Source organism: Rosa rugosa, chromosome 3 (genome assembly GCF_958449725.1).
Source record: "Rosa rugosa chromosome 3, drRosRugo1.1, whole genome shotgun sequence".
In the NCBI taxonomy this organism is placed as follows: Eukaryota; Viridiplantae; Streptophyta; class Magnoliopsida; order Rosales; family Rosaceae; genus Rosa; species Rosa rugosa.
The window spans coordinates 2,904,877-2,932,532 of record NC_084822.1 but is presented as its reverse complement, the minus strand read 5'-3'; the positions used below and the strand labels follow the sequence as shown (position 1 = coordinate 2,932,532).

General features: G+C 38.8%; 4 protein-coding genes across 10 annotated transcripts in view; all 4 read left to right on the top strand.

Moving 5' to 3' along the window:
* The window catches only part of LOC133737066 (uncharacterized), a 104,351-nt gene that overhangs the window by 54,983 nt on the left and 21,712 nt on the right, over positions 1-27,656 (top strand). The gene's annotated exons all lie outside the window — the stretch shown is intronic.
* LOC133738896 (uncharacterized) lies at positions 194-3,416 on the top strand. 2 transcript variants are annotated; one of them, XM_062166572.1, is made up of 3 exons: positions 194-2,412; positions 2,594-2,872; positions 3,285-3,416. In XM_062166572.1, the coding sequence occupies exon 1, from the start codon at positions 875-877 to the stop codon at positions 2,102-2,104; it is 1,230 nt and encodes a 409-aa protein (XP_062022556.1). In that variant the 5' UTR covers positions 194-874; the 3' UTR covers positions 2,105-2,412; positions 2,594-2,872; positions 3,285-3,416. The 2 variants fall into 2 exon arrangements, with proteins under 2 accessions (XP_062022556.1, XP_062022555.1); XM_062166571.1 differs by having other exon boundaries at positions 194-2,872.
* Positions 4,009-4,737, top strand: LOC133738897 (uncharacterized). Its single transcript, XM_062166574.1, has 2 exons — positions 4,009-4,502; positions 4,601-4,737. Exons 1-2 carry the CDS (start codon positions 4,009-4,011, stop codon positions 4,653-4,655), a joined length of 549 nt encoding a protein of 182 aa, XP_062022558.1. The 3' UTR covers positions 4,656-4,737.
* On the top strand, positions 5,992-26,181 carry LOC133738892 (disease resistance protein RPV1-like). Of its 6 annotated transcripts, XM_062166566.1 has the most exons (14): positions 5,992-6,171; positions 6,841-6,956; positions 7,401-8,044; positions 8,284-9,376; positions 9,490-9,768; positions 9,860-12,632; positions 12,820-14,742; positions 15,286-16,317; positions 16,433-16,582; positions 22,683-24,306; positions 24,422-24,571; positions 25,103-25,528; positions 25,786-25,945; positions 26,078-26,181. In XM_062166566.1, the coding sequence occupies exons 3-6, from the start codon at positions 7,551-7,553 to the stop codon at positions 11,750-11,752; spliced, it is 3,759 nt and encodes a 1,252-aa protein (XP_062022550.1). In that variant the 5' UTR covers positions 5,992-6,171; positions 6,841-6,956; positions 7,401-7,550; the 3' UTR covers positions 11,753-12,632; positions 12,820-14,742; positions 15,286-16,317; positions 16,433-16,582; positions 22,683-24,306; positions 24,422-24,571; positions 25,103-25,528; positions 25,786-25,945; positions 26,078-26,181. The 6 variants fall into 6 exon arrangements, with proteins under 6 accessions (XP_062022550.1, XP_062022549.1, XP_062022552.1 ...); XM_062166565.1 differs by having other exon boundaries at positions 15,286-16,582; positions 24,100-24,306; XM_062166568.1 differs by having other exon boundaries at positions 15,286-16,582; positions 25,180-25,528.

The window sequence follows — 27,656 nt, the reverse complement described above, 5'->3', positions numbered from 1 at the left end:
AAGCTAAAGAAGATTCGTGATATATAATTTTCCGCACTTATGTATTCTTATCAGTTGGCTGACAACCCAAACCGGTCCGGTTGATGGTGATGTCAGAAATTGTCACCCCTAAAATTTAATTTTTTAACTCCTATTTATTTTTTATTTATTTTGGGAGAGCTTTAAAAATACGACGCCGTTCGGCACATCATCTCTGCCCACCCTTCAATTACCAAGCTGCAACTAAAACCCCAAAAGTCCCTAAACCCTTTTTTCAAAACCTCCAACACAAAAACCCACAGCAACTCTTGAGCTCAAGTATCCAACCATGGCCGATTCTGGAGCTAACCCTAAACAGAGACTACCCAAGAAGAACAAGAAGAAGAGAAAGCAGAGCGGACCTGAAGAATCTGAAAGGCCACCCAAGACTAACCGCACCAATTCACCAGAGAACGAGAGTGAACCACAAGACCAAAACTTTGAAGTTGGAAAAGCTGAAGAACCCAATCAAGGTGGTCCATGGAGGAACCTGGACCACCTTGATTGATCTTCACAAGTTAGTATACTCTTCTTCATCCCCATTTTGTAGTTGTTGTTGTTGCTTTCATTGGTTTAAGTCTGTTTGGATACATGGGGATTTAGTTTTGAGTTTAATTCAAATTGGGTATGAACAAAGTTTGGTTCTTGACTGAGAAAGTTAGAATCTTGATGAACAATAGAACTTATAACCCAATTTAAGCAAAGTGTGAGTTGAATTAGACTCAATCTCTTGGGTTTATTTTGTACTTGAGTTATTATGTATCGGTGTCCGTGTGTGTGAAAACGAAGACTTTAAGCTTCATGTTGTCTGCATTGACTTATAAGTGATCAAAAGGAGGGTTAATGTTGAGTTGTGATGAATGAGGGATGTAAATGCAGGAAGGTGGAACTAGCTAATGGTTTTGTGAAGTCGAGGGTGAAGGAAGAAGGAGGTAGCAGTGATGAGGATAATCAAGCAGTGAACATGTCACGTTTAGTAATTTTTGTCAGTGATTGGATCCAGTCATTGTTGATTTCCGAAGGAAAGAAAGTTGAGAGTGGTGGAGAGAAGCATCAAGCTGAAGTTATTTATACGTATTTGGATTTAAGATGCTGGGAGATTTTCAAATTCTGTTTGGAGGAGTCTCTGAAATTAAATGTTTCGTTAAGTTTCTCACGGAACCTTTTACGCTCTATATGTTGGATTGCAAGGAGCGCACTGTCCTTATTGAACAAAAAAATTATTGGTGAAGGGTTACAATTGTACACTACTGTGCTTGATTGTATTTCTTTGGTATTTTCATCCCAAGAAGGCTTCTCAAATGAAAATTTAGACATGTGGATTATAACTGTAAGTTCAGTTCTTGACCTTGGACACAAATTTTACAGTGAAGCTCTTGTTAGTGGCAATGAGGGTGTATTTGTTTTCCAATTCTTGTGCTTGGTGCTTGAGCCATTTGCCAGGTTTTTAAGGGCTCACGCTCGGAAAGATGGATTTCGTGATTTTAGTAATAAGCTCCTTGAACCTCTGTTGCATCTCTTGGGTCTCTTGCATCTCCAGATTGGTGGAGGTAATCCTGGTTGGAGAAGAAACATACTGAAGCTTGTTGAAGATGTATTATCTCATGGGCTTTATCACCCGCTCCACATTGATGGGTTTTTGAGCTTATGCAGTACTGAAAAAGACGCCACATCCAATGATGGGAAGTCAAAAGATTCCAAAACAATCAACCAGAGTTATCATAGACATTTATTTGATAAAGTGGAAGGAATTTTAGCTGCAAAGAATGCATTTGCAGTAGAAAGCATAGGAGTATTGTTTCACTTGCTTATTGATCAAGTTAAAAAGCTAAAGAGAGATTTAGCGCTGACTGCAAGTACCAAAATGATGGGGAAGAGTGAAGGTTCAAGGCAGTTAGAAGATAGTTCATTGGGTCAAACGTCTATGATGTCTTCTGAGAGTCGTATTGTTGAAAAAAATTATTGCTCAACTAGTTTCAATCCAGGAACACGAAAGTCACTTCACGATTTTTTTGTACTGATTATGGAGCCTCTTTTGCTTGAGATCAATGGCTTTCTTGAGACTAAGCTGAAAGTGGGCCATTAATTGTTGGATATTCATTGCACACTTAATGCTATAAATAATGTACTTTTGGTCTTTATGCATGAAAAGATTTATGTGAGAACAGAGGATGCCTCTGAGGGAGCTTCTCTTAATTTCTTGAAGAAGGTTTATAATATTATCATCTCATTGTCCTCAGATTTAATTCAGTTGACAGTTACACACTCAGTTACACACTCAGGTTTGGGATGGTTATAGAGCACAAGAACCATGAAGCTGACAGGCTGAAGAATGTGGCATTGCATCAAATCTCATCACAGTGCTTTATTGATTCCAGTCTGTATGAGCAAAGAGTAAGCATCTTTCAAAGATCAAATGGTGCTTCCCCTGACCCTCGCGTGGTGTACATGCACACACACAAAGTTGTATCTTGCAAAATATTTTTATTTGTATCTTTTTGGGGATTCTTTTTGTTTCACACTTTTCATTTACTGTTAATCTCAATCAGGGTATTTATTTTATCTCTTGTATTAGTTTTTCCGCGCGTATTTTGCAAAGAGGTTCTGCCGTGCATTGGAGAAATCTACATTACCATTCATCAGCGACTTTCCATCCGGCAATGTTAAATTCAAATCATCACCTAATTGGCCGAATGTCTTAAGTGATTTAGAGAACTCATCATTGGCTATTTCCTGCAGCAAACTCGATGTATTTGATTGTTCCTCAGCCTCAAGTTGCAAAGGACAAAACTCCCAACCATCTACCATCATGAAATTTACAGCTTGTCAGAGTTTGCTTAATCTTCTATACCGAGTAATTATCATTCCCAATTCCGAATAGTCAATAAAATGAAATATTCAATTAGTTGAGTTGGGTTCTAAGATTAAAATGGTTGCCCAGTTCAGTTATGTTTTCTTTCTGTTTCTGTTTTTGTTGTTTCATTTTTTGAATATAGTTCCATAAAATGTATGCAGAAGAGAGGAATTTGGTAAGACTCTTGTTTGTTTCAATTTGTTTGGTAATTCTGATATTTTTTCTAATACTTCATGGGTGAAGATAATAGTACCTCATTATGTATATGTGAACCTTTTTCCCCAGCTGTCTCAAGAATTCATATCTCATGAAAAGTAATATTGTGTGTTTTCCCATCAATTTGAATTGAAGTTAATATTTGTACCCATTCAATCAAGGCATTTGTTAATATAACCAGTTCTGTGTTTTTCAGGATTGTTGTTGGCGGCTTATTAGATTATCAGAATGATTCATACTCAACTTATTATTATGAGCTCTTCAGATTGTTTGTGTCCTGTCGGAAGGCCTTAAGATGTATAATTACTGCTTGTGAGGCGACAGTAGCCAGTCGAACCTCAGACACTGTACTCTTTGGGGATTTATTTCCAGTTTCATGGGCTTACAAGTCAGTGCATATGGTTGCTGGGCTTCAAGAATCATTCTCAAAAGATATTTATCATCAAGTTCATGATATGATCTTGGCGTTAATGGATCACACATTTTATGTGTTTCTGACATTAAATAAATATCAATCCAATCACGCTGTTCGTTTCCTTGAGGTTGCTGAGCTGAATTTTGGATGTGCCCAAGAAGAGAGAAGTTTATTGAATTCATCCAATTATATTGAAGCCTGGAAAAGTGTAAACGTTGTTGCTAAGATTTTGAAGGAACAGATGCAGATCTTACTTGTAAATGTGAAGAATGGCATTTGTAATGGAAAAGAGGATGTTTCTGTTGATGCTTTAAATTTGAACAAGTTTGCTTCCATAATTTCGTTTTTTAGTGGGTTGTTATGGGGCCTAGCATGCGTTGTGATCGACACAGATGGGATAAATAGTGATGAGAAAGCTAAGTTGTGAAGGTGGAAACTTGAACCAATCTCCGAACTCAACCTCTGTATAAAGGTTTTTGAAGAAATTTCTAGTCTTCTACTACAAATGTTTATTCTTGACGATAATCAGTTGTCCACAACTATATGTCATGCCTATAATCTTCAGAAGTCAGGCTACAATTTAGATTTGTTGGGTGCAGAGAAGATTTTGCCGGAAGGCAATGATGCTGACACTGATATGGCATGTGGTGGACTGCAGGATGAATCTGCAGTTGCAGTGATGTGCTCAGCATCATCTGACATCTGTGATACCTCTGTAGTTGGTAGTGTTCATAGAAGAAGACCGCGCTTGAAAGATGCAAATAGTGTTGTTAGTGTTCTCACTGCTGTTGATTCATTTGAACTGCAATCTTTAAATAAGCCTTTGTTGAGAAGCATGCTAAAAGGTGATTTCCCCAACGCAGCATTTTTACTCAGGCAGTTGCTGATCGCCTCTTCTGCTATTATGAGGCTAAATTTGCATATTAAGAGCGCTCCCATGTTGTCAAGCTTGGTGCATAAGTTTGCTGGCATTATGTGGAATCAGCGGACGCAATTCAGGTGCCACACTTCTATTATTTTGTGTGTTTAGATGGTGTTCTGAAGTATCTGGAAGAATTAGGGAATCATTTTCCTTTGACTAATCCTACCTTATCCAGAGATTTGTTTGACAAGATGGTTCAGCTACAGTTCGGGCTCGAGGGAGATGCATAACTTTACAAGGGAAAAGGGCAACTCTTGCATCTCATGAAACAAGCACAAACACACCCATGGGAGAAAGGAGATTTTCTGAAGCATCATCTTTTTCTGGCTGGGAATATTTATTGGATGAATTCAAAGCTAGGTTGGGGTCATCATTCGCAGTGTTCATAAAGAAATCAACAGAGTTGCATCTCCAATCTGCAGTTCAAGCTATCGAAAGAGCCCTAGTTGGTGTGCGGGAAGGGTGCCGGAAGACAAGTGATGTTAAATCTCACACAGTACCAGGGGGAAACACGAATAATGTTGGCGAATGTCGATAACAGGTGCAATAAATTTTTCATTCCCGCATTCTGAGTTCTTGAGAAAAAGAAAGAAAGGGTATTGGAATGGATTCCTAAGCAATAAATGGACCAGATGAGAAGCATCCCGAATTATTCAAGAAATTCTCTCGTGGATGAATCCACTCGAAGTCAATCTTGGTATGAAAGAATTGGTCAGCTCGACTAATCCGTAACAAGTGGGAGGACTTCCCCCACGTCATTTTAAGAGTGGCGTTATGAACCCACTAACAGGTGACTTGCAAAAATTGTACATCACTACCCACAATAACCAAGATATCTGCTTAGGCTCACCTTTAAATACTTGGTATGGTGAACAATTAAGAGAAGCAATTGATTTCTACTTCACTCATTACAACTTAAAGACTCACTGACCTATACATTAGATAGTCTTTTGCAGGTACCCCATTTTCAAAACTTGACTTACTAATGCCAATCGAATCCAGAAGATATCTTCAAAAGCATCTCCAACAGATTAGTTAAATTCAAATTTTAGCTATATATAACTATTTTTAAAACAAAATTCAACTCCAACAGACTAGCTATTGCTAAGTTAAATTTAGCTTTAGCTAAATTAGCTAGCTATATTTAGCTAGAGAATCATGCATAGCTAAAACAAAAGTTATATTCCTCTCTCCTCTTTTGTCCACATGTCAGTTTATGATTGAATAAAATATAGTATATTATTTATAAATAGCTACTACTGCTGGAGCAACATTGTTAAATCAATAGCTATATTTCACAATTTTAGCTATATTTAACTACAAAATAATTCCTACTGTTGGAGATGCTAACATAATATAAATAAACAATAATTATTCAAAATACTATTCACTCACTTTTTGTATGTTTACTTCCATCTATTACATCTGGATCTCTTGGCAGGAAACTACTTACTAATTTTCTTTTATTAATTTATTCATAGTAAATGTGAAAGACAGAAACCTATTTGAGCGGTTGACATGTGTTCGAGCCTGCTTGCAACAACAAAACAAATGCGTGCGCCCCGTCATTGGCTGACTGGTAAAGTCTGAAGACGGGAGTCTCCTCCTGCTAAAGTCCTCACGATCTAGATCTATTTCTGTCTCAAGAGTCTAAGTTTCTCACCACTTTGCTCCTACTCATTCTTAATCTTTTATTTGAAGTCGATCTGATCCCAACTTCAAATCTCAGTAAACCACTAAACCCAGGTTAAGCTCCGTTTTTCTGTTTGTTTTTACAATTTTAATTTGCTATGTTTGTATGTGTTGCTATGTTTCTGTTATCTGCTATCTGCTATCTGCAGGGGCGGACCCGTCATTCGATCTGACGAGGTCCCTCCCAACTTTTCGGCAGATACTATGATTATATGGGATTATTAATTAAACTAAGGATTTTATGTATGTATTCTGTAAGTGGACCCCCTCCCAATTCAGTTGTACGGAAGTATATAATATACTAATCCTTCTCATTCTCTAAACCCACCCACGTGATTGTCAAATTTATATTTAAAAAATAAAAACAATAATATTCTGTTTATAAGAGAAGAGAGTCAAAATAGTAATGAGTAAGTATTCTTATATGATTAGGATTTTGACAGCTATTTTGCAATCCTTCTTTCTACTCTGTAACTTTTTTTTTTTTTTTTTTTTTTTTATACAATCCAGACATACAAGAACGTCGAGTTATGTTTTGATATATGGTTAATTTGAAATTATATTCTATTCACCCTTTTAGTTGAAATTTTTTTCGTAGGAATTATTGTTTTATTTTTTTTCTTGATTGTAGGGTTACCGCTTAAGAATTCAATTGAATAAGATTTTTAGATTATTGTTATAGTATTGTTTTTTTTTTTTTTTGATTTCCAATTTTCGTTGTAGTAATTCGGTTATATGATCGACACTTTATGTCTGGACCCCCCCCCCCAAGATCAAATCCTGGTTCCTCCACTGGCTATCTGTATGCGTTGCTATGTTTCTGTTATCTGTAAACCCAGGTTAAGCTCCAACTGATCTTTTATTTGTATGTGTTGCTATGTTTCTGTTATCTGTTTCAACATCAACTTTTATCTCTTTTGTTGTCTTTTTTCTATTTATACAGCTCTGCTTAGTGTTTCCTAATTGATCATGGATTAATATTCACAATTTCTTATGAAATTCTGAAACATTAATCATGCATAACTCGGGCACTCATTAATCATAACTTTTGGTTATGTGGTGATGTGTTAGGGTATATTATATGCATTTGCAGCTTCTGCTAGAGTTTTGTGTCTGTATGTATTTAGATACCTGAAAAAGATAAAGCAGAGGAATAAACAACCACTGAAACCAAAACAGCTAATGTTTGCTGCTTCCCTCGTTAATTATACAACTCTTTTTAGAATTAATATTTATTAGTGTATTGACTAGGAAATTACTCATCTTTGCTACGTTTTATGCAGTAGGGAAGAGAAACCTGAAAAACGACTGCTTGTTTTCCATGATGGTTACTTCCGAGCCTTGAAATTGTGTTGAAAGCTTCTGCGGTTACTCGTATATATAGTCCTTGGACACGTACTCTTCCACAAGTACAAAAGTAGGTTTCATCGGAAATGAGCACTCAAAGAACCTCTGCATCTTCCCCCCCTTCAACTCCTCAGTGGAAATATGATGTCTTTCTGAGCTTTAGAGGTGATGACACTCGCAAGGCTTTTACAGACCACTTATACACTGCATTGAAACATCAAGGAATCATAACTTTCAGGGATGATCCTGAACTTCAAAAAGGGGAAGCTATTTCTCCAGCACTTTTTGCTGCAATTGAAGAATCGAGATTTGCTCTCATTGTTCTCTCACAAAATTATGCATCGTCGACATGGTGCTTGAATGAACTTGTGAGAATTCTCGAGTGTATGAAAGAAAGAGAAGCTGTGCTGCCAATTTTCTATGATGTTGATCCCTCTGATGTACGAAAGCAAACAGGGAGTTTTAGACAAGCCTTCACTAATCATGAAGAAAGATTTAGGAGTGACGGAGAGAAAGTGCGAAGGTGGAGAGATGCTTTAACTGAAGTGGCAAGTTTTTCTGGGTGGAATTCAAAGGAATGGTATACATATACTCTTTCCTTTTTGTCTCTTTCGATTTCTTTAATTTACAAATAATTAATTTTTCTGCTCTTCATTATGTTATTCACAATAATATAGGCAGATAACCAATTGAGCTTATGAAGCTTTTTAAATGTCATGACAAGAATATAAAAGAGATTTCCAATGCAGAGACATTTTCATAAACTAAATTAATCTTCATATCAATAACCTCATAAGTTTAGTCTATTCTGTGTTGTAGGTATGAATCAAAACTCATTAGAGATATTGTTGAAGATATATGTAAAAGATTGCAACCTACATCATACAGTTTTGCAGACAATCTAGTTGGAATTGACTCGAGATTGCATCGAGTTAATTTGCATTTAAGTGTAGGGGTGGATGACGTCCGCTTCATTGGTATATGGGGAATGGGCGGGGTTGGTAAGACTACTATGGTAAGAGCGGTGCATGAGAGAATCTCTCATGAATTTGAATTTAATTTCCTTCTTACGGATGTTAGAAGCTCCTCCATTGAAAAAGGTGGTTTACTAAACCTGCAAAAGCAACTTCTCTCTGGAATTGGGGCAAAAAAGGCTGGCATATTTGACCTTCAGGAAGGAGCCACCATATTAAAGAGGTTATTACGTCACAAAAAAGTTCTTCTCATTCTTGATGATGTGAACCATTCAAGTCATTTAAAATATTTGGCAGGAAACCAAGAGTGGTTTGGTTCAGGGAGTAGAGTTCTTATCACAACTAGAAATGAGCATTTGTTGATTCAACATGGAGTGGAGAGAAGATTGAAGGTCGAAGAATTAAACCATGACGATTCTCTTAAGCTTTTTAGCTGGAAAGCATTCCAAAAAGGTTACCCTGAAGAAGATTTTCATGATTTGTCAGAGTCTGTTATAAATTATGCCAAAGGTCTTCCTTTAGCTCTTGAAGTACTGGGTTCCTTTTTGTATGGAAGATATCCAAGTGAATGGAACAGTGCACTGAGAAAACTGGGAAGAGTTTGTAACCTGGAAATCTTTGACATACTTAAAATAAGTTACGATGGTCTAGATTCTGAAGAGAAGAAAATATTCCTAGACATTGCATGTTTCTTTAATGGAGGGGACAAAGATCGAGTAACAGAAGTACTAAACAGTTGCGATTTTTCTGCAATTATTGGAATAAATGTTCTTACTGAAAGATCTCTCTTGACTGTTTCACATGGAAGACTAATAATGCACGATTTGCTCCAAGAAATGGGATGGGAAATTGTTCGCCAAGAGTCTCATAACGAGCTGGGCAGGTGCAGTAGGTTGTGGCTTCTTGAAGACGTCAAACATGTCTTGACCAAGAATACTGTAAGAAATTTATTTAGTACATGAATAATTTTAACTGTTATCTGCTTGTAAATTATATGACAAGGCAGTCTACTAAATCTGCTTTTTATGGTATGATGAAATTTGGTTGATAGGGAACTGAAGCAGTAGAAGGCATATTTGTGGATTCAACAGAGTCAGGAGTAGACATGGAAGTGACTCCGAAATCATTTTCAATGATGAACAAATTGAGATACCTGAAAATTGAGAATGGGAACCTGCCCAGGGGACTTGAATATCTTCCCAATAGTTTACGGATTCTTGATTGGACGAGGTATCCGTCAAATTCGCTGCCATCACATTTCAACCCTCAGAAGCTGCTCGAACTTAGCTTGTGTCATAGTTGTATTAAACATGTTCGGATAGGAACGGAGGTATACTATAATCACTATATCATTCTGTTATAATAATTGTTGAATATATCATGGAAGCTAATTTTTTCTATGGTTTTTACTTCTCATGCAGCCTTTATGCAATTTGAAAACCATCAATCTGAGTCACTCTCTGAATCTTGTTAGCACCCCAAACTTTAAAGGTATACCATATCTCAAGTTTCTGTATCTTGAAGGTTGTATAAGATTGTATGAGGTTGACCCGACAATTGAAGTGCTTGAAAAACTTACTGTCCTGAACTTGAAAGATTGCAAGAATCTTGTGCATTTTGCAAGCAGTGTACATGGCTTAAAATATCTCAAAGTTCTGAATCTTTCTGGTTGCTCAAAGCTTAAAAAACTACCGAATGACATGGGTCATTTAGAGAGTCTGGAGGAGCTTCACGTGAATGACACCGGCATAAGAGAACTACCTTCCTCTATTGGAATGCTTGAAAGACTTCCTCTGCTGAAAATAGAAAATTGCAAAGATCTCATGTGTCTTCCAATTAGTCTTGGTGGCTTAAAATCTCTCAAGGTCTTTATTATTTCAGGTTGCTCAAAGCTTGAAAAATTGCCAGAGGAGTTGGGCAATAGCTTGGTAAATGTTGATGTGAGTGGAACTTCTATAAAAGAACTGCCTTGCTCTATTGGAATGCTTGAAGGACTTGTTTCTATGTCGTTGAGAGATTGCAAACATCTTGAGTGTCTTCCAAGCAGTGTAGGTGGCTTAAAATCTCTCAAAGATCTCACTCTTTCTGGTTGCTCAAAGCTTGAGAAATTGCCGGATGAGTTGGGTCATGTTGCCTGTTTGGAGAAGCTTGATGTGAGTGGAAGTGGCATAAGAGAACTGCCCTCCTCTATTGGTCTTTTGAAAAACCTCAAAGAATTCTCTCTTGCTGGGTGTAAAGCACGGTCACCTAAATCATGGGATATGATGTTCAACCCTTTTCAGTTATTGCGAAAAAGAAGTCACATTCCGGCAGGATTGTCGTTGCCTTGTTTGTCTGGTTTGCATTCATTAACTAAATTGAATCTAAGTGACTGCAATCTTTCTGAAGAAGCATTGCCCAGTGATTTTGGATGCTTGTCTTCATTAAGAGATTTAAATCTCAGCAGAAATCAATTCAGTAGACTACCCGAGAGCATCGGCCAACTCTCCAGACTTGACTATCTTCACTTGGAATGGTGCCAGAAGCTTCGGAGATTACCAGAGCTTCCATCTCATGTGAGAGTAGACGCTGAGAACTGCATTTCATTAGATACGTTGGCCAATCAAAGCAATTCGTTGCGACGAGGATATTTTGTTAACTGTTTCAAACTGTTGGAGAATCAAAGCTGTGAGAGTATAGCACTTTCATTGCTAACACGATGCCTTAAGAGTCAAGCATTTTCTGACCATAAAGTATTTGAGTTTGTTTGTCCTGGAAATGAAATTCCAGAGTGGTACAATCACCAAAGTGTGGGGTCTTCGATAACCGTAGAGCTGCATCCGGGTTGGGTTAGTAACAAGTGGATGGGATTCGCCTTCTGTGTCGTTTTTAGACTCCTCAAACCGCTCCCGCCTGGGGTTGTGTGGTGCATTAATTGCGAAATGAGTGCCAATGGAAAATCCTTGTCTCACCGTAGTATAATGGTGTTTGGGGGAAGGTGGGGTCAACCTGTGTTGGATCACATTTGGTTCTTCTATAGGGCGCGTGATATGTTCTCTCGGCATGAGTGGCAGGATATCTACTGTCAGCCTGTATTCTCATTTCGACCTCAGTACTGGGATAAACGAATAAAGATTGAGGAATTTGTGCGAGTGAAAAAGTGTGGGGTCCGTATGATATATGAGGAAGATGCAGAGGAGCTTTCGGAAACATTATTGAAGCAGAGCAATATTGGCATTAATACCAAGCAATGCCTTCAACACAATGACGATGATGAAGCATCTAGTAGTGCAAGTCAGGCTCATCCAAAAAGAATTAAACAAACTCCACATTGACGGTGGAACCCCTTATATTCGTGACCAGAAACATGGTTAATGCATTTTTTTTTTTTTAAATAAAAAACGTAGGGAAAACCTGACTATAAATTCATGGTTTATGCCTACTGGTGCTGGCTCGAGGAATTTAGCTGCAAAGAATGCATTTGCAGTAGAAAGCATAGGAGTATTGTTTCACTTGCTTATTGACCAAGTTAAAAAGCTGAAGAGGGATTCAGCGCTGACTGCAAGTACCAAAATGATGGGGAAGAGTGAAGGTTCAAGGCAGTTAGAAGATAGTTCATTGGGTCAAACGTCTACGATGTCTTCTGGGAGTCGTATTGTTGAAAAGAATTATTGCTCAACTAGCTTCAATCCAGGAACACGAAAGTCACTTCACGATTTTTTTGTACTGATTATGGAGCCTCTTTTGCTTGAGATCAATGGCTTTCTTGAAACTAAGCTGAAAGTGGGCCCTGAATTGTTGGATATTCATTGCACACTAAAAGAGTTAAAGCTATAAATAATGTACTTTCGGTCTTTATGCATGAAAAGATTTATGTGAGAACAGAGGATGCCTCTGAGGGAGCTTCTCTTAATTTCTTGAAGAAGGTTTATAATATTATCATCTCATTGTCCTCAGATTTAATTCAGTTGTCAGTTACACACTCAGATAGTTTTACTCTAATAGCAAATGAGGTACTTTCTGCTGTTGGCTATCTTTTGGAAATTGAATATGATGTTCTAGAGAATGATCTAGTAAGCTTGTGGTTAATGATCCTCCCTCTCTTACTGGGCCATTGGGCTTTCTTTGGTGGAATCTCCGGATAGATGCTCATTATTCTCCAAGATAACAGATATTGGTTGCCAATTAATTATGCTCTATAGTCAACTTCGCCAGGTTAGTAAAATGCTCTTTGATCAAGCATTTTCCAGCTTTTAACTGTTTATTTTTAATTATGTTTTATATATGGAAGTCTTCAGTTTAGTTTCTTCTGATAATTTGTTTTGTTCTTTCAAAGTTTTCTTGTACTTGTGATTGTGATTGTGATTGTAATCCCATTGGTTCTCCTATTGCACCATTGCAGGTGAATAATACTATCTTTGCATTGTGTAAAGCAATAAGGGTTATTAATTTACATAATAGCGATGGTCAACTGAACTATACTAGATTTGTCATTCCTTTTCATGGTGAAGCATATGCAAAAGCTGTGGAAATGCTATTATCTGCACATGAATTCAAAATTGCAATTCATCAAGCAATGAAGTCCATACCAGAAGGACAAGCAAGTCAATGTATTCGGCAGTTAACATTGGATATATCAGAATCTCTAGAGTGGATGAAAGTTGGTTGTTCGGAGGCTGATGAAAAAGAATTTTCTGAATGCCATCTAAGTAGCTTGCACAGTTTTAATCTGGAAGCTGAACTTTTCGGGAGAGGGTTGTCAGAAATATATGCATTATTCCTAGAGTCATTGATTGTCACAACTGGAAACTGTAACCTTCTTGGCGCTTCTATAAAAGAATTAATTAGAGTGATTTTCCCTTGCATGAGCAATCTGGTTAGACCACAGCAGGAGGATGCTGTAAACAAATTCCTATGGTCTGTCGCGGTAAAAGATTCTGACAATGTGATCGCTAGAAACAAAAACAAATATCTGATATTTGGAGTCTCCACTTATTGGGTAGTTTTGTTCTTCTTTCGATTGTATAGCTCTTGCCGATGCTTATATAGGCAAGCAGCAATCCTTATGGCTCCAGATTTATCAAGAAAGGTGTCTGCAGAAATGGGAGATTCATTCTCCTCTTTCTCTGGTAGGGATTGGATGGAAATGTCTGATTGGATCAATGGGGGATTTTTCTCTTGGATTGTACAACCTTCAGCTTCTCTTCTTTCTGTTATTCAATCTGTTTCAAACATCTTTTGTAAGGACCGTGCAGCTGATTCTTGTCCTTTAACTTACGTAATGCATGCTATGGCTTGTGAAAGGCTTGTGGATTTGGATAGTCATATAAAGTCTTTTGAATATTTTATTGAAAATGGTGACAATCTGGTGCAAGTTGCGGAGATGTCTTATTTGAGGCAAGAGGCAGCAGGACTTACTGGATTTTTGATGGAGCACCTCTCATTAGTGTCTGAAGATCAACAGCAAATATTCATTTCTGCTGATACGAATAATAATAAGATGGGTAACTATGAAAGTGATGAATGGGATTTCAGTATTTGCTCTGTGAACAAGAAGTCATTGCCAACTGCACTTTGGTGGGTTGTTTGCCAAAATATTCATGCATGGTGCCCTCATGCCTGTAAAAAGGATTTGAAGAGATTCCTTTCTCTTTTAATCCATACTTCAATTCCCTATGTAAGAAGCAGCTTTGGGGTGGTTATAGAGCACAAGAACCATGAAGCTGACAGGCTGAAGAATGTGGCATTGCATCAAATCTCATCACAGTGCTTTATTGATTCCAGTCTGTATGAGCAAAGAATAAGCATCTTTCAAAGATCAAATGGCATTGCATCAAACCTCACGTGATGTACATGCACACACACAGTTGTATCTTGCAAAATATTTTTATTTGTATCTTTTTGGGGATTCTTTTTGTTTCACACTTTTCATTTACTGTTCATCTCAATCAGGGTATTTGTTTTATCTCTTGTATTAGTTTGTCCGCAGGTATTTTGCAAAGAGGTTCTGCCGTGCATTGGAGAAATCTAAATTACCATTCATCAGCGACTTTCAATCCGGCAATGTTAAATTCAAATCATCACCTAATTGGCCAAATGTGTTAAGTGATTTAGAGAACTCATCATTGGCTATTTCCTGCAACAAACTCAATGTATTTGATTGTTCCTCAGTCTCAAGTTGCAAGGGACAAAACTCCCAACCATCTACCATCATGAAATTTACAGCTTGTCAGAGTTTGCTTAATCTTTTGAGTTGTATGCCAAAAGGTCATTTGGACACGAGATCATTTTCACGTTATGTGACTTCTATTCTGAACCTCGAAAGGTATGAGCTTTCATGGGTTTGATGTATGGTCCAACAATCAATACAATTCTTATTGCTTAAAAGAAGTAAAAGATAAGAAATCTTCTATAGTGAGTAATTATCATTACCAATTCGAAATAGTCAATAAAATGAAATATTCAATTAGTTGAGTTGGGTTCTAAGATTAAAATGGTTGCCCAGTTCAGTTATGTTTTCTTTCTGTTTCTGTTTTTGTTGTTTCATTTTTTGAACATAGTTCCATAAAATGTATGCAAAGGAGAGGAATTTGTTAGACTCTTGTTTGTTTCAATTTGTATGGAAAAGTGCATAGACAACTGCTTATTCTTGATACACTTTCTAAGTCTGATATTTTTTCTAATACTTCATGGGTGAAGATAATAGTACCTCATTATGTATATGTGAACCTTTTTCCCCAGCAGTCTCAAGAATTCATATCTCATGAAAAGTAATATTGTGTGTTTTCCTTTCAATTTGAATTGAAGTTAATATTTGTATCCATTCAATCAAGGCATTTGTTAATATAACCAGTTCTGTGTTCTTCAGGATTGTTGTTGGCGGCTTATTAGATTATCAGAATGCTTCATACTCAGCTTATTATTATGAGCTCTTCAGATTGTTTGTGTCCTGTCGGAAGGCCTTAAGATGTATAATTACTGCTTGTGAGGTGACAGCAGCCAGTCGAACCTCAGACACTGTACTCTATGAGGATTTATTTCCAGTTTCATGGCTTTACAAGTCAGTGCATATGGTTGCTGGGCTTCAAGAATCATTCTCAAAAGATATTTATCATCAAGTTCATGATATGATCTTGGCATTAATGGATCACACATTTTATGTGTTTCTGACATTAAATAAATATCAATCCAATCATGCTGTTCGTTTCCTTGAGGTTGCTGAGCTGAATTTTGGATGTGCCCAAGAACAGAGAAGTTTATTGAATTCGTCCAATTATATTGAAGCCTTGAAAAGTGTAAACGGTGTTGCTAAGATTTTGAAGGAACAGATGCAGATCTTACTTGTAAATGTGAAGAATGGCATTTGTAATGGAAAAGAGGAAGTTTCTGTTGATGCTTTAAATTTGAACAAGTTTGCTTCCATAATTTCGTGTTTTAGTGGGTTTTTATGGGGCCTAGCATGCGTTATGATCGACACAGATGGGAGAAATAGTGATGAGAAAGCTAAGTTGTCAAGGTGGAAACTTGAACCAATCTCCGAACTCAACCTCTGTATAATTGTTTTTGAAGAAATTTCTAGTCTTCTACTACAAAATACAAATGTTTATTCTTGACGATAATCAGCAGTCCACAACTATATGTCATGCCTATAATCTTCAGAAGTCAGGCTACAATTTAGATTTGTTTGGTGCAGAGAAGATTTTGCTGGAAGGCAATGATGCTGACACTGATATGGCATGTGGTGGACTGCAGGATGAATCTGCAGTTGCAGTGACGTGCTCAGCATCATCTGACGTCTGTTAAGACTCTGTAATTGGTAGTGTTCATAGAAGAAGACTGCGCTTGAAAGATGCAAATAGTGTTGTTGGTTGCTTGGATTTGGTTCTGGAATTTGTTTCAGGTAATATTATATCACACATTTATAGAGCGTATGAAATCAACACTATTTGCAGTGTTGAGGTCATCATTCGCAGTGTTCATAAAGAAATCAACAGAGTTGCATCTCCAATCTGCAGTTCAAGCTATCGGAAGAGCCCTAGTTGGTGTGCGGGAAGGGTGCACAGTGAGGTATGACATATGTGCTGGAAGTGAAGATGGAGGAAAGGTTTCTTCAATTGTTGCATCTGGCATTGGTTGCTTGGATTTGGTTCTGGAATTTGTTTCAGGTAATATTATATCACACATTTATAGAGCGTATGAAATGGTTCTACTACATTAATTCCCTATTTAGCTATGCATAAGGTAATTGCATTGATGAATGGAACTGCATGTCTATAGCAATTGCTTCACAGAAGGACCTCTTTTAGCTACTTATCCTATGACTTATGTTCTAGCCATACAGAAGTGTGAATTAAATGCAAGGACAAATTACCACATTGGAAGAAAAGTGTACATGTATAATAATTCCCTTCATGTTTAAGTAAAATAGATTCGAGAGAGAATTGTAGAGAGAGATGTGTATTATTATTGAGAATATGAGCCCTATATATAGGGATTACAAAGTACTAGTTCTAATGTTACAAGGAATACCAATCTGTGTAGGATTGGGAAATCTAGAACCTTCTCTCCTATTGCTACTCCTAGTTTGATAAGGCACACTAAATCGATATTCCTTCAACACTCCCCCTTGTGCCGCTTCAAACTTGGTGGTGACGCTTCATCCGTTGCCTCGTTAAAAACCTTGCCAGGTAACAAAAACCCTGTGGGATAAAAATAACCCTGGTCGAAGGACAAAAAGAGCACAACACGTCCTTCACTCTTCGAGATCGAACATGTAGACATCATAACTCCCCCTGATGTCGATATCTCCCCCTGATTGCTACAATCGTGGAGTTCGGATAACTTTCTCAATCCGATGCTCTTCACATGTTTCTCGAATGTGGATTTAGGTAACGACTTAGTGAATAAGTCCGCTACATTATCCTCTGATCGGATTTGATTCACTTCAATCTTTAGAAGTGATTGTTGTTGCTGATTATAAAAGAACTTAGGCGATATATGCTTGGTGTTGTCGCCTTTGATGAAACCTAACTTCATTTGTTCAATACAAGCTGCATTATCCTCATAAATGCATGTAGGTTCATCTGTGGTAGACTTCAAACCACAACTTCCTTGAATATGTCGAATCACTGACCTTAGCCATATACATTCACGAACGGCTTCATGTAGAGCAATAATCTCTGCATGGTTCGAGGAAGTAGCAACAAGGGTCTGTTTCGTAGACCTCCAAGATATCGCAGTGCTTCCCATGGTAAAGACATAACCAGTTTGGGAGCGACCTTGTGAGGGTCAGAGAGGTACCCTGCATCAGCAAAACCCATCAAGACATCATTGTTGTTTTGATGGAGGGAGATAGGAGGACGCCGGCCACCATGAGCGGCGCCGGCGCCGGCAACATGACCGGCGGCCATTCTATGGACGGGGGCGTTTTGCCTTTTGGGGTCCGATCCCAACTCTTCCGTCGTTCCTCGTCTCTCTGTAGGGATAAAATAGGCCCATATCAATCGTACCTCTTAGGTATCGAAAGATTGTCTTTACACCAATCCAATGGCGGCGTGTTGGCGCAGAGCTATGTCGAGCTAACAAGTTCACTGCGAATGAGATATCCGGTCTTGTGCATTGAGCTAAGTACAATAATGCGCCTATTGCACTCAAATAGGGCACTTCGGCCTCTAATGGTTCTTCGTCCTCATCCCTTGGACGAAACAGATCTTTTCCGGGCTCAAGACTACGGCCGATCATGGGAGTACTCGCAGGCTTCGCTTTATCTTCATTAAAGCGCCTTAGAATTTTCTGAGTATATGCAGACTGATGGATCAAAATCCCATCACTACGGTGCTCGAGTTCTAAACCGAGACAAAACCGTGTTTTCCCAAGATCTTTCATCTCAAATTCGGATTTCAAGTATTTAGCAGTTTCCTTCAACTCATCTAGAGTTCCAATTAGGTTCATGTCACCGACATAAACTGCTACGATTGCAAATCCGGAACCTGTTCTCTTAATGAACACGCATGGGCATATTTCGTTGTTAATATATCCCTTCCCAATCAAGTAGTCACTTAGACGGTTATACCACATCCGTCCGGATTGTTTTAATCCATATAGTGAGCGTTTTAACCTTATTGAAAACGCGCTCCGTGGTTTAGAGCCACTTGATTTGGGTAATTGAAGTCCATCTAGAACCTTCATATATATCTCTGAATCTAGATCCCCATAGAGATATGCTGTAACCACATCCATAAGCTGCATGTCAAGTTTTTCGGAAACTACCAAACTGACAAGGTAGCGGAACGTTATAACGTCCATTACGGGAGAATATGTCTCCTCGTAGTCGATTCCAGGGCGTTGTGAGAAACCTTGCGCCACAAGGCGGGCTTTATATCTTACCACCTCATTTTTCTCATTACGCTTTCTAACAAAGACCCATTTATGGCCAACAGGCTTTACACTTGGGGGTGTCTGCGTTACAGGCCCAAATACCTGTCTCTTTGTTAGTGAATCCAATTCAACCTGGATCACATCTTTCCATTTAGGCCAATCTGCTCTTCGTTGACATTCTTCAACAGAGCGAGGTTCGATATCATCATATTCTATAATTCCTTTTGCAATATGATATGCAAATGCATCATCAATTGCCATAGAATTTCTATCCATCATCTCATGTACACTAGTGCAATTTATGGAGATCTCTCTTTTCTCTGGAGTTGGTTCTGACATTGGAGCGTCCCCCAATGATGTCTCTTGGACATAACCATAATCCGGAATATTCTCATGAGATGGATTATTCACATCGATGATTAATGGATTATTTTGTGCCAAACTCGCTTTCTTTCTTGGGCGAGAATCCATCGAACCTATGGGCCTCCCGCGCTTCCTGGCAGGAGTCGTGGGCCTAGCCATAACGTCACCATCATTGAGAGATGGGACGTTGGCGCCATGCTCATGCATTCTTGAGTTGGCGTCATGTCCTCTACTTTTAGGGACTTTAATCCTTGCAGGCACGTTTGCAGCAGGTATGTGTGATCTCGTCACTCTAGCGATATCAGAAAACGCATCAGGCATCGATTCTGCTACGTTCTGAAGATCGAGAATTCTCCGCACTTCAATTTCGGACTGTGCGGTTCGGGGATCAAGATGAGACAGAGTGGGGACAGACCATGACAATTCTTGTCGTTCCTGTTGAACATTGATGTTCTTATCTCCCCCTAACGACTGGAAGACTGTCTCATCGAAGTGACAATCCGCAAATCTAGCGGTAAAGAGATCGCCTGTCAAGGGTTCTATGTAGCGGATAATCGTTGGAGAATCATATCCAACATAAATACCTAATCGTCTTTGAGGACCCATTTTGGTGCGCTGTGGTGGCGCAATTGGCACATAAACTGCACACCAAAATATGCGTAAGTGTGAGACATTAGGCTCATACCCAGTCACCATCTGGGACGCAGAAAAGGGTTGAGTGGCAGTGGGCCTCAGACAAATAAGCACAGCTGCATGCAATATTGCATAGCCCCAAGCAGAAATTGGGAGATTGGTGCGCATTACCAATGCCCTAGCGACCATTTGTAGTCGTTTAATGGCGGCTTCTGCGAGACCATTTTGGGTGTGAACATGAGGAATAGGATGTTCAACATCAATCCCAATGGACATGCAATAATCATCAAAAGTCTTTGATGTAAACTCTCCAGCATTGTCTAATCTTATAGACTTAATAGGATGATCAGGGTGGTGAGCCCTTAACTTAATTATTTGTGCTAGGAGTTTAGCAAATGCAGCATTCCTTGTGGACAATAGCATGACATGTGACCAGCGTGTCGATGCATCAACCAATACCATAAAGTATCGAAATGGTCCGCATGATGGTTGAATAGGTCCACAAATATCACCTTGGATTCTTTGCAAGAATGGTATATTTTCTTTCGTATCCTTTGCATAGGATGGTCTCGATCCTAACTTTGCTAAAGAGCAGGCTTTGCAGAACGAATAATGGGCTTTAGAAACAACCAATGAGGATTTTGGTTGAGCCACAAAATCACAAGTGACTTTAGAAGTAAAAGTTGGAGACAAAGGAGCCTTGGTGGCGTCAATGCCACCCTGAGGCCGCAGGGGGAAGGCGGCGCCGGCCAAGGATGGCCGGATTTGGGGGTGAACGGCGCCGTGAGGCGCAGGGGCTCCTTCGGTGTCCAAAAACCTAGTTTTACTTCTTTTCGTTCTGAAAAAGGGATGTCCGTATGAAGTCTTTAATATACGGATCATCAGGTCACGACCTGGGTGTCCCAAACGGTCGTGCCAAAGCCTATATGTGTCGGAATCCCATAAATCATCTCTCATGACATGGTTGGATTCAATGACTCGAATAGTGGTTGCATACAACCCACTAGAGCGACACATAAGTTTCTCTAAGACTCGTTTATGTCCGTAGTCATTAGAGGTGATGCAAAGGAACTCTTGTCCATTCTCACAATGTGTTTCCACATGAAAATCATTGGCACTTACATCTTGTAAGTAATAAAGTTCGAAAAATATGTCCATGACATGAGATAAAATCAATCGATACTTTATTAATAATAGCCAATGATTACATCAAAGTTTCTTGACCAAAATCTAATCCAACTTAAAAATCAAACAGTAGACAAATCGTAGTCACGCAATCCGTTCGGTAATTTCAATTTGGTTGTGACCAGGTAAGGTAAGGCGAGATTTTGGTGGAGCGTTGCTCACTTTTAAAACCGTTCTCTCAGATCAAACCTTGCCTAGACATCACAATTACTCTTGAGTACGCCTAGAGGGAAAGAGTTAATACAATAAGTCATTTTATTGATTTAAGGCATAATTGCCATTACATGATTCTTGGAAATAATAAAGACTATAAAAATCTGCGGCATTTTGTCTTCATCGCCAGATTTAAAGTCTTTGTGAACTCGATGTCTTGATCACCCTGATGCGACTACCTTCGTAGGTACATTGCAAATTCAGGTCCATTGATCAGACGTTCCATATCAGAAATAGACACCATAAAGAGGATTATCCCTTGATTGAGGCGCATTGGCGCAATATGCATAGTCCCTAGGACTGGTGGCGTTGGAAAGTGGTGCCCATGGCCAACGTTGGCTCCATGGTTTCCAACCCTATATCCCTCAAAATCACGCCTCCTACGGTCGTGGGATTGTCGCCTTGAGCGATTACCTTCTTGAGCATTTCGATCGTATGGATCATGACGTCGATGGCGACTTTCTCTAGCCATAGGACGATGCTCTTGATAGCTATCTTGAAGCCTATCAAATCTTCTTTTCACAAGTTCATTGCCATGTCTTTCAGTAGTGGCCATAGCTTCAATAAGCTGTTGAAAACTTGTGATCCGTCTTGCATTTACATGAGTCCGGAATAAGTCAGAGGACCTCATAGCACAGGCGGGGAAGGTATTGAGGGTTTTCTCAATCAATTGGTCTTCTGTGATTGTTTTTCCACAGAGACGCATCATTGCTCTGATGCTGAGAGCTTCCGAATAAAATTGCATGACAGTGTCAAATTCAGAGAAGCGAAGATCTTTCCATTCTGCTTCTGTATTCGGAAGTATGGAGTCACGAACATTGCCATATCGTTCGCGAAGCGCATGCCTAAGCTTTATGGCGCTATCCTCATTTATGAACTCAAACTGTAGGTCACTATCCATGTGACGTTTCATGAAGGCAAGTGCCTTGGAATTATCTTTCTCAGTTTGAGGGTCTGGAGCTGTTTCTATAGGACAAAGCTCTTGGATTGTATGCAATAAATCACGGGCAATAAGGTGGATCTCGACATCAGTGACCCAAATTAAGTACCTTTTGCCTGCATAATTCAATGGAACAAAATCGAGTTTGTTCATGTTTGACATCCTGAAAGATGAAACAGGGACAAGTTAGTTTCGGAGTCAATGCTTCCACGAAAAATAATAAGATTTCCGAGCTATGCTACCAAGAAATCGATTTCCAAGAATGATTGGATTAGACCGAAACAATGATGTTTGTATGGTCGTAAATCGATGCTTACGGACGCTCTTAGTCCGAAGTCTTACGAACGCTCTTAGTTCGTTAATTGCGTGAATCCCCACGATTCCGCTTTTCAATGATCGAACCCACGTTATAAGAAAGGTGGGATGTAGAAGAAGGGAGGTTTTCAAGTCCCCGAGAAAAGAAGAAGAAATATTTAAATTTCAAATTTTAGGAACTTCAAAACTTACTCTTTTGGATACTTACTTGTATTTGGATCACGCGCGTGTCGATGCAGGCGTGATGGAGCGAAGCAATCCGAGTAGAGGCGTGCAGCGAATGTTTATAAGGTCAAGCTTGTTGAAATTCGGAGCAAATTCTCTTCTGAACAGTTTTCACTTTGATTATTGTATTGGTCTCAAAATAACTCCGATAAGGCTGAAATTCGGAGGTTAGATGCAAGAGACAGAGATGAACAACTTTGATGAAGAAAAGATTTTGATCCGAGGTTCCGAACTAGATGTTTCGGAGCCTGCAAACAGACGGACGTGCACAGGAAAGGGGAAAGGTGCAGTCGGTGTGCGTTGGTGCTGCAGGGGCAGTAGGGATGCGTGCGCAGGGGCGCGTAGGTGCTGCAGGGACAGCAGATGTGCGGCAGAGCTGCAGGAGCAGCCATGCAGCGACGTGGGGCTGCAGACGCACGGGCGCGTAGGCGGGCAGCACGGAGCGCAGGGGCGCGTAGCGCTGGGCGTGCAAGGAGCAGGCTGCAGCGAAGGCTTGGCTAGCTCGGGCTAGGGTCTGCTGGGGTAGTAGGCACGTAGGTAGGCAGAATAGGTTGTTTCGGTTTTTGTGGCTAGAGTCGTGCTGATAACGTGTTTAAGTAAAATAGATTCGAGAGAGAATTGTAGAGAGAATTATCAGAATGCTTCATACTCAGCTTATTATTATGAGCTCTTCAGATTGTTTGTGTCCTGTCGGAAGGCCTTAAGATGTATAATTACTGCTTGTGAGGTGACAGCAGCCAGTCGAACCTCAGACACTGTACTCTATGAGGATTTATTTCCAGTTTCATGGCTTTACAAGTCAGTGCATATGGTTGCTGGGCTTCAAGAATCATTCTCAAAAGATATTTATCATCAAGTTCATGATATGATCTTGGCATTAATGGATCACACATTTTATGTGTTTCTGACATTAAATAAATATCAATCCAATCATGCTGTTCGTTTCCTTGAGGTTGCTGAGCTGAATTTTGGATGTGCCCAAGAACAGAGAAGTTTATTGAATTCGTCCAATTATATTGAAGCCTTGAAAAGTGTAAACGGTGTTGCTAAGATTTTGAAGGAACAGATGCAGATCTTACTTGTAAATGTGAAGAATGGCATTTGTAATGGAAAAGAGGAAGTTTCTGTTGATGCTTTAAATTTGAACAAGTTTGCTTCCATAATTTCGTGTTTTAGTGGGTTTTTATGGGGCCTAGCATGCGTTATGATCGACACAGATGGGAGAAATAGTGATGAGAAAGCTAAGTTGTCAAGGTGGAAACTTGAACCAATCTCCGAACTCAACCTCTGTATAATTGTTTTTGAAGAAATTTCTAGTCTTCTACTACAAAATACAAATGTTTATTCTTGACGATAATCAGCAGTCCACAACTATATGTCATGCCTATAATCTTCAGAAGTCAGGCTACAATTTAGATTTGTTTGGTGCAGAGAAGATTTTGCTGGAAGGCAATGATGCTGACACTGATATGGCATGTGGTGGACTGCAGGATGAATCTGCAGTTGCAGTGACGTGCTCAGCATCATCTGACGTCTGTTAAGACTCTGTAATTGGTAGTGTTCATAGAAGAAGACTGCGCTTGAAAGATGCAAATAGTGTTGTTGGTTGCTTGGATTTGGTTCTGGAATTTGTTTCAGGTAATATTATATCACACATTTATAGAGCGTATGAAATCAACACTATTTGCAGTGTTGAGGTCATCATTCGCAGTGTTCATAAAGAAATCAACAGAGTTGCATCTCCAATCTGCAGTTCAAGCTATCGGAAGAGCCCTAGTTGGTGTGCGGGAAGGGTGCACAGTGAGGTATGACATATGTGCTGGAAGTGAAGATGGAGGAAAGGTTTCTTCAATTGTTGCATCTGGCATTGGTTGCTTGGATTTGGTTCTGGAATTTGTTTCAGGTAATATTATATCACACATTTATAGAGCGTATGAAATGGTTCTACTACATTAATTCCCTATTTAGCTATGCATAAGGTAATTGCATTGATGAATGGAACTGCATGTCTATAGCAATTGCTTCACAGAAGGACCTCTTTTAGCTACTTATCCTATGACTTATGTTCTAGCCATACAGAAGTGTGAATTAAATGCAAGGACAAATTACCACATTGGAAGAAAAGTGTACATGTATAATAATTCCCTTCATGTTTAAGTAAAATAGATTCGAGAGAGAATTGTAGAGAGAGATGTGTATTATTATTGAGAATATGAGCCCTATATATAGGGATTACAAAGTACTAGTTCTAATGTTACAAGGAATACCAATCCGTGTAGGATTGGGAAATCTAGAACCTTCTCTCCTATTGCTACTCCTAGTTTGATAAGGCACACTAAATCGATATTCCTTCAACACTTCAGCTGTTGTATGGATTCAATTGTATATCATTGAAGTTCTTTGGACATGCTCTGACCTTTTATTTGTGTTTCAGGACGCAATTTGATTGTGGTTAAAAAATACATTCAGAGGTTAATTGCCTGCATGTTCGATGTTATTCTGCATCTGCAGAGTGCACTAATCTTCTATGAGAGATTCACTCAGAGTAAAGATGATAGTGATCCAGACCCAGGAACAGTCATTCTTATGTGTGTTGACGTTCTGGCAAGCATGCAATATACAAAATGGATCTCTGGCTTGTAGCACACTCATTACGTATACCTTCAGCACTTTTTCAAGATTTCCATCTGTTAAAACATTCTAAATATCCTGTTCCAAATGATTCTTCAGCAAGTCCAAATAACCAACCATCCGACCCAGTAGCAAGTGTACATGTCTCTGGTATAGACAGGCAATACTCAGTGGGCCTATATTCTGCTTGCTGCCGATTATTGCATAATGTTGTGAAGCACCACAAAAGGTATATATATTCATTTGGTATTAAAAATTTCATAGTAAAGACTTGTGAAGTGTGCAATAGACTATTAAGCTTAGGCCAAAACTGAAAACATAAAGATCAGGTGGGAAGAGGTATAGTATGCATACGAACTTTAAACTTTTGATATTCATCTTTTGCAAATTGATTGTCAAAGATGTTTGAAATGGTCTATATTACTTGTACATTACTCATCAAGTAGACTGTGCTAAGAGTTACTGTAATTCTTTTGTAATTTCTAGTGAATGCGAGGGGTATGTTGCTCTACTTCAAGCTTCTGTTCGTGTTCTTCTTTATTGTTTGGAGACTTTGGATGCTGTTGTGGTAGCCAGGGAAGGCTTCTTTTCATAGGAACTAGAAGGAGTCAAATGTGCATGTTCTCTCAGAAGGATTTATGAAGAGGTAGGTGCTCACTGATAGTATCATTCTAATTTAGATTATAGTTTTGTTCCATTAAGTTTTGACTTTAATGTGACTGAATACCAAAAGGAGAAAATAACTTCATCACCTGGTTTTATCATATCTATTTTGCAGCTAAGACATCAAAAAGAGGTCTTTGGTCCACACTGTTACCACTTTTTAGCTTATTACATACAGGTTTATTCAGGATATGGCCCCCGCAAAACAGGCATCAAAAGGTAATTTTTGCTACCTTTTGGTTCAGAACAGAAGGGAAGATTAGGTTTAACAGCCGAGATATCACGCTAATTTTTAATGTTCCTAAGATCAACCCAAAATAAAGTATTTTAATCATTTGATCTTATTCTGCATCAGTCGGAGAACGATATCACTTGAAATAAGTATGCGCAAATGCACCAATTACAATCTCCAAAAATCAATTTATTTATTTATTTTTTTTGAAGTGTCTCTTATATGTAGTCTGAACTATCCTACGGACTTGCAGGGAAATAGATGAAGCTCTAAGACCAGGTGTATATGCGCTGATAGATGTTTGCTCACCTGATGACGTTTGTATTCACACTAGGTTTGTATTTCTATATAAACCCTCCATTGTGAGATGAATAAACACACATGAATCAGTCATTACTCTCTCCTCTCTCTCTCTGTTATTTTTGTTCTTGTCCTCAAACAAATAAAAGTTATGTTGGTAACGTTTGGTAAGTGAAAATCATTATAGAATGTACTCCAAGTAATTATTTGTCAATTATTAGACACATGGCCTTTTAAGTACTCTTCTTTCTATTTGAAATGGGCATCGACATGGAGAATGTTAATGAGTTATCTGCTCCCATGTTGTAGTTCCTAAAAGCTACACATTCAAAAAGTTTGTCTGCACACATTTGTGAAAAGGCCCTATAATGCCTGATCAATTCAATTTCTAAATGACAAATACATCCCCCTAATTAAGGTGATTGAGAATATACAAGAAAAAGGACATGAGAAGAGTTAGGCTTACTTACAGAACTGCCTAATCTCTGAGTGGATTGTAGAGTTCCACCACAAGCTATTTATGAACTACCCAACTAGGTTTTTTTTATTTTTATTTTTTAAATTTTGCATTCTTTCCCCCAATCGGTTCAGGGTTCAATAGAATTGAGCCTAAACTTGTTGATAAGATATTGGAAATCTTGTTGGCAATTAAGCTAAAAAGGTCAAACAATTATTACAACGGTTCAACAGACTGCAAGTTCACATGCCTTGGACCTTGTCACTAAACTTTATGCTTTCATGGATCTCATGCCTTAATATAGTTTTATGATGTGACATACTAAGTTTCTAACATCCTCAAAGAAATTTGGTTTTCACCAAGGCCCTGAATATCAATCTTACTTTTTCATCACTAGGGGTTTTCAGACCATTGAAACTATTTGCAAACATAGCTTTTCATAGCATAACCCTAATTTTCATCCAACAAAAGCCCCTTCATATACAAGTTTCGGTCTTACGGGAATGAGCAACGATCGATGAAATGACAATCGCAAAATCTGATTGCCTAGATGATTATGGAGGAAGTTGCTTTCACTACTAAACCATGCCTAATTGTCTGTTGAAGCGAGACCCACCCCCTTAAACTCATTTCAGTCGGAATGAGTCCCCAGGATCCCTGGACATTGGCCGTGGAAATCAGGACATCCACTTTGGTCTCATGACC

Excerpts from the sequence above, each read along its gene's own strand:
- LOC133738896 (XM_062166572.1), top strand. The coding sequence starts at position 875 with ATGAATGAGGGATGTAAATGCAGGAAGGTGGAACTAGCTAATGGTTTT.
- LOC133738897 (XM_062166574.1), top strand. The coding sequence starts at position 4,009 with ATGTTTATTCTTGACGATAATCAGTTGTCCACAACTATATGTCATGCC. Across the intron at positions 4,503-4,600 it reads AATCAGCGGACGCAATTCAG|AGATTTGTTTGACAAGATGG; the intron begins GTGCCACACTTC and ends TACCTTATCCAG.
- LOC133738892 (XM_062166567.1), top strand. The coding sequence starts at position 7,551 with ATGAGCACTCAAAGAACCTCTGCATCTTCCCCCCCTTCAACTCCTCAG. Across the intron at positions 8,045-8,283 it reads GGGTGGAATTCAAAGGAATG|GTATGAATCAAAACTCATTA; the intron begins GTATACATATAC and ends TCTGTGTTGTAG. Across the intron at positions 9,769-9,859 it reads ATGTTCGGATAGGAACGGAG|CCTTTATGCAATTTGAAAAC; the intron begins GTATACTATAAT and ends CTTCTCATGCAG.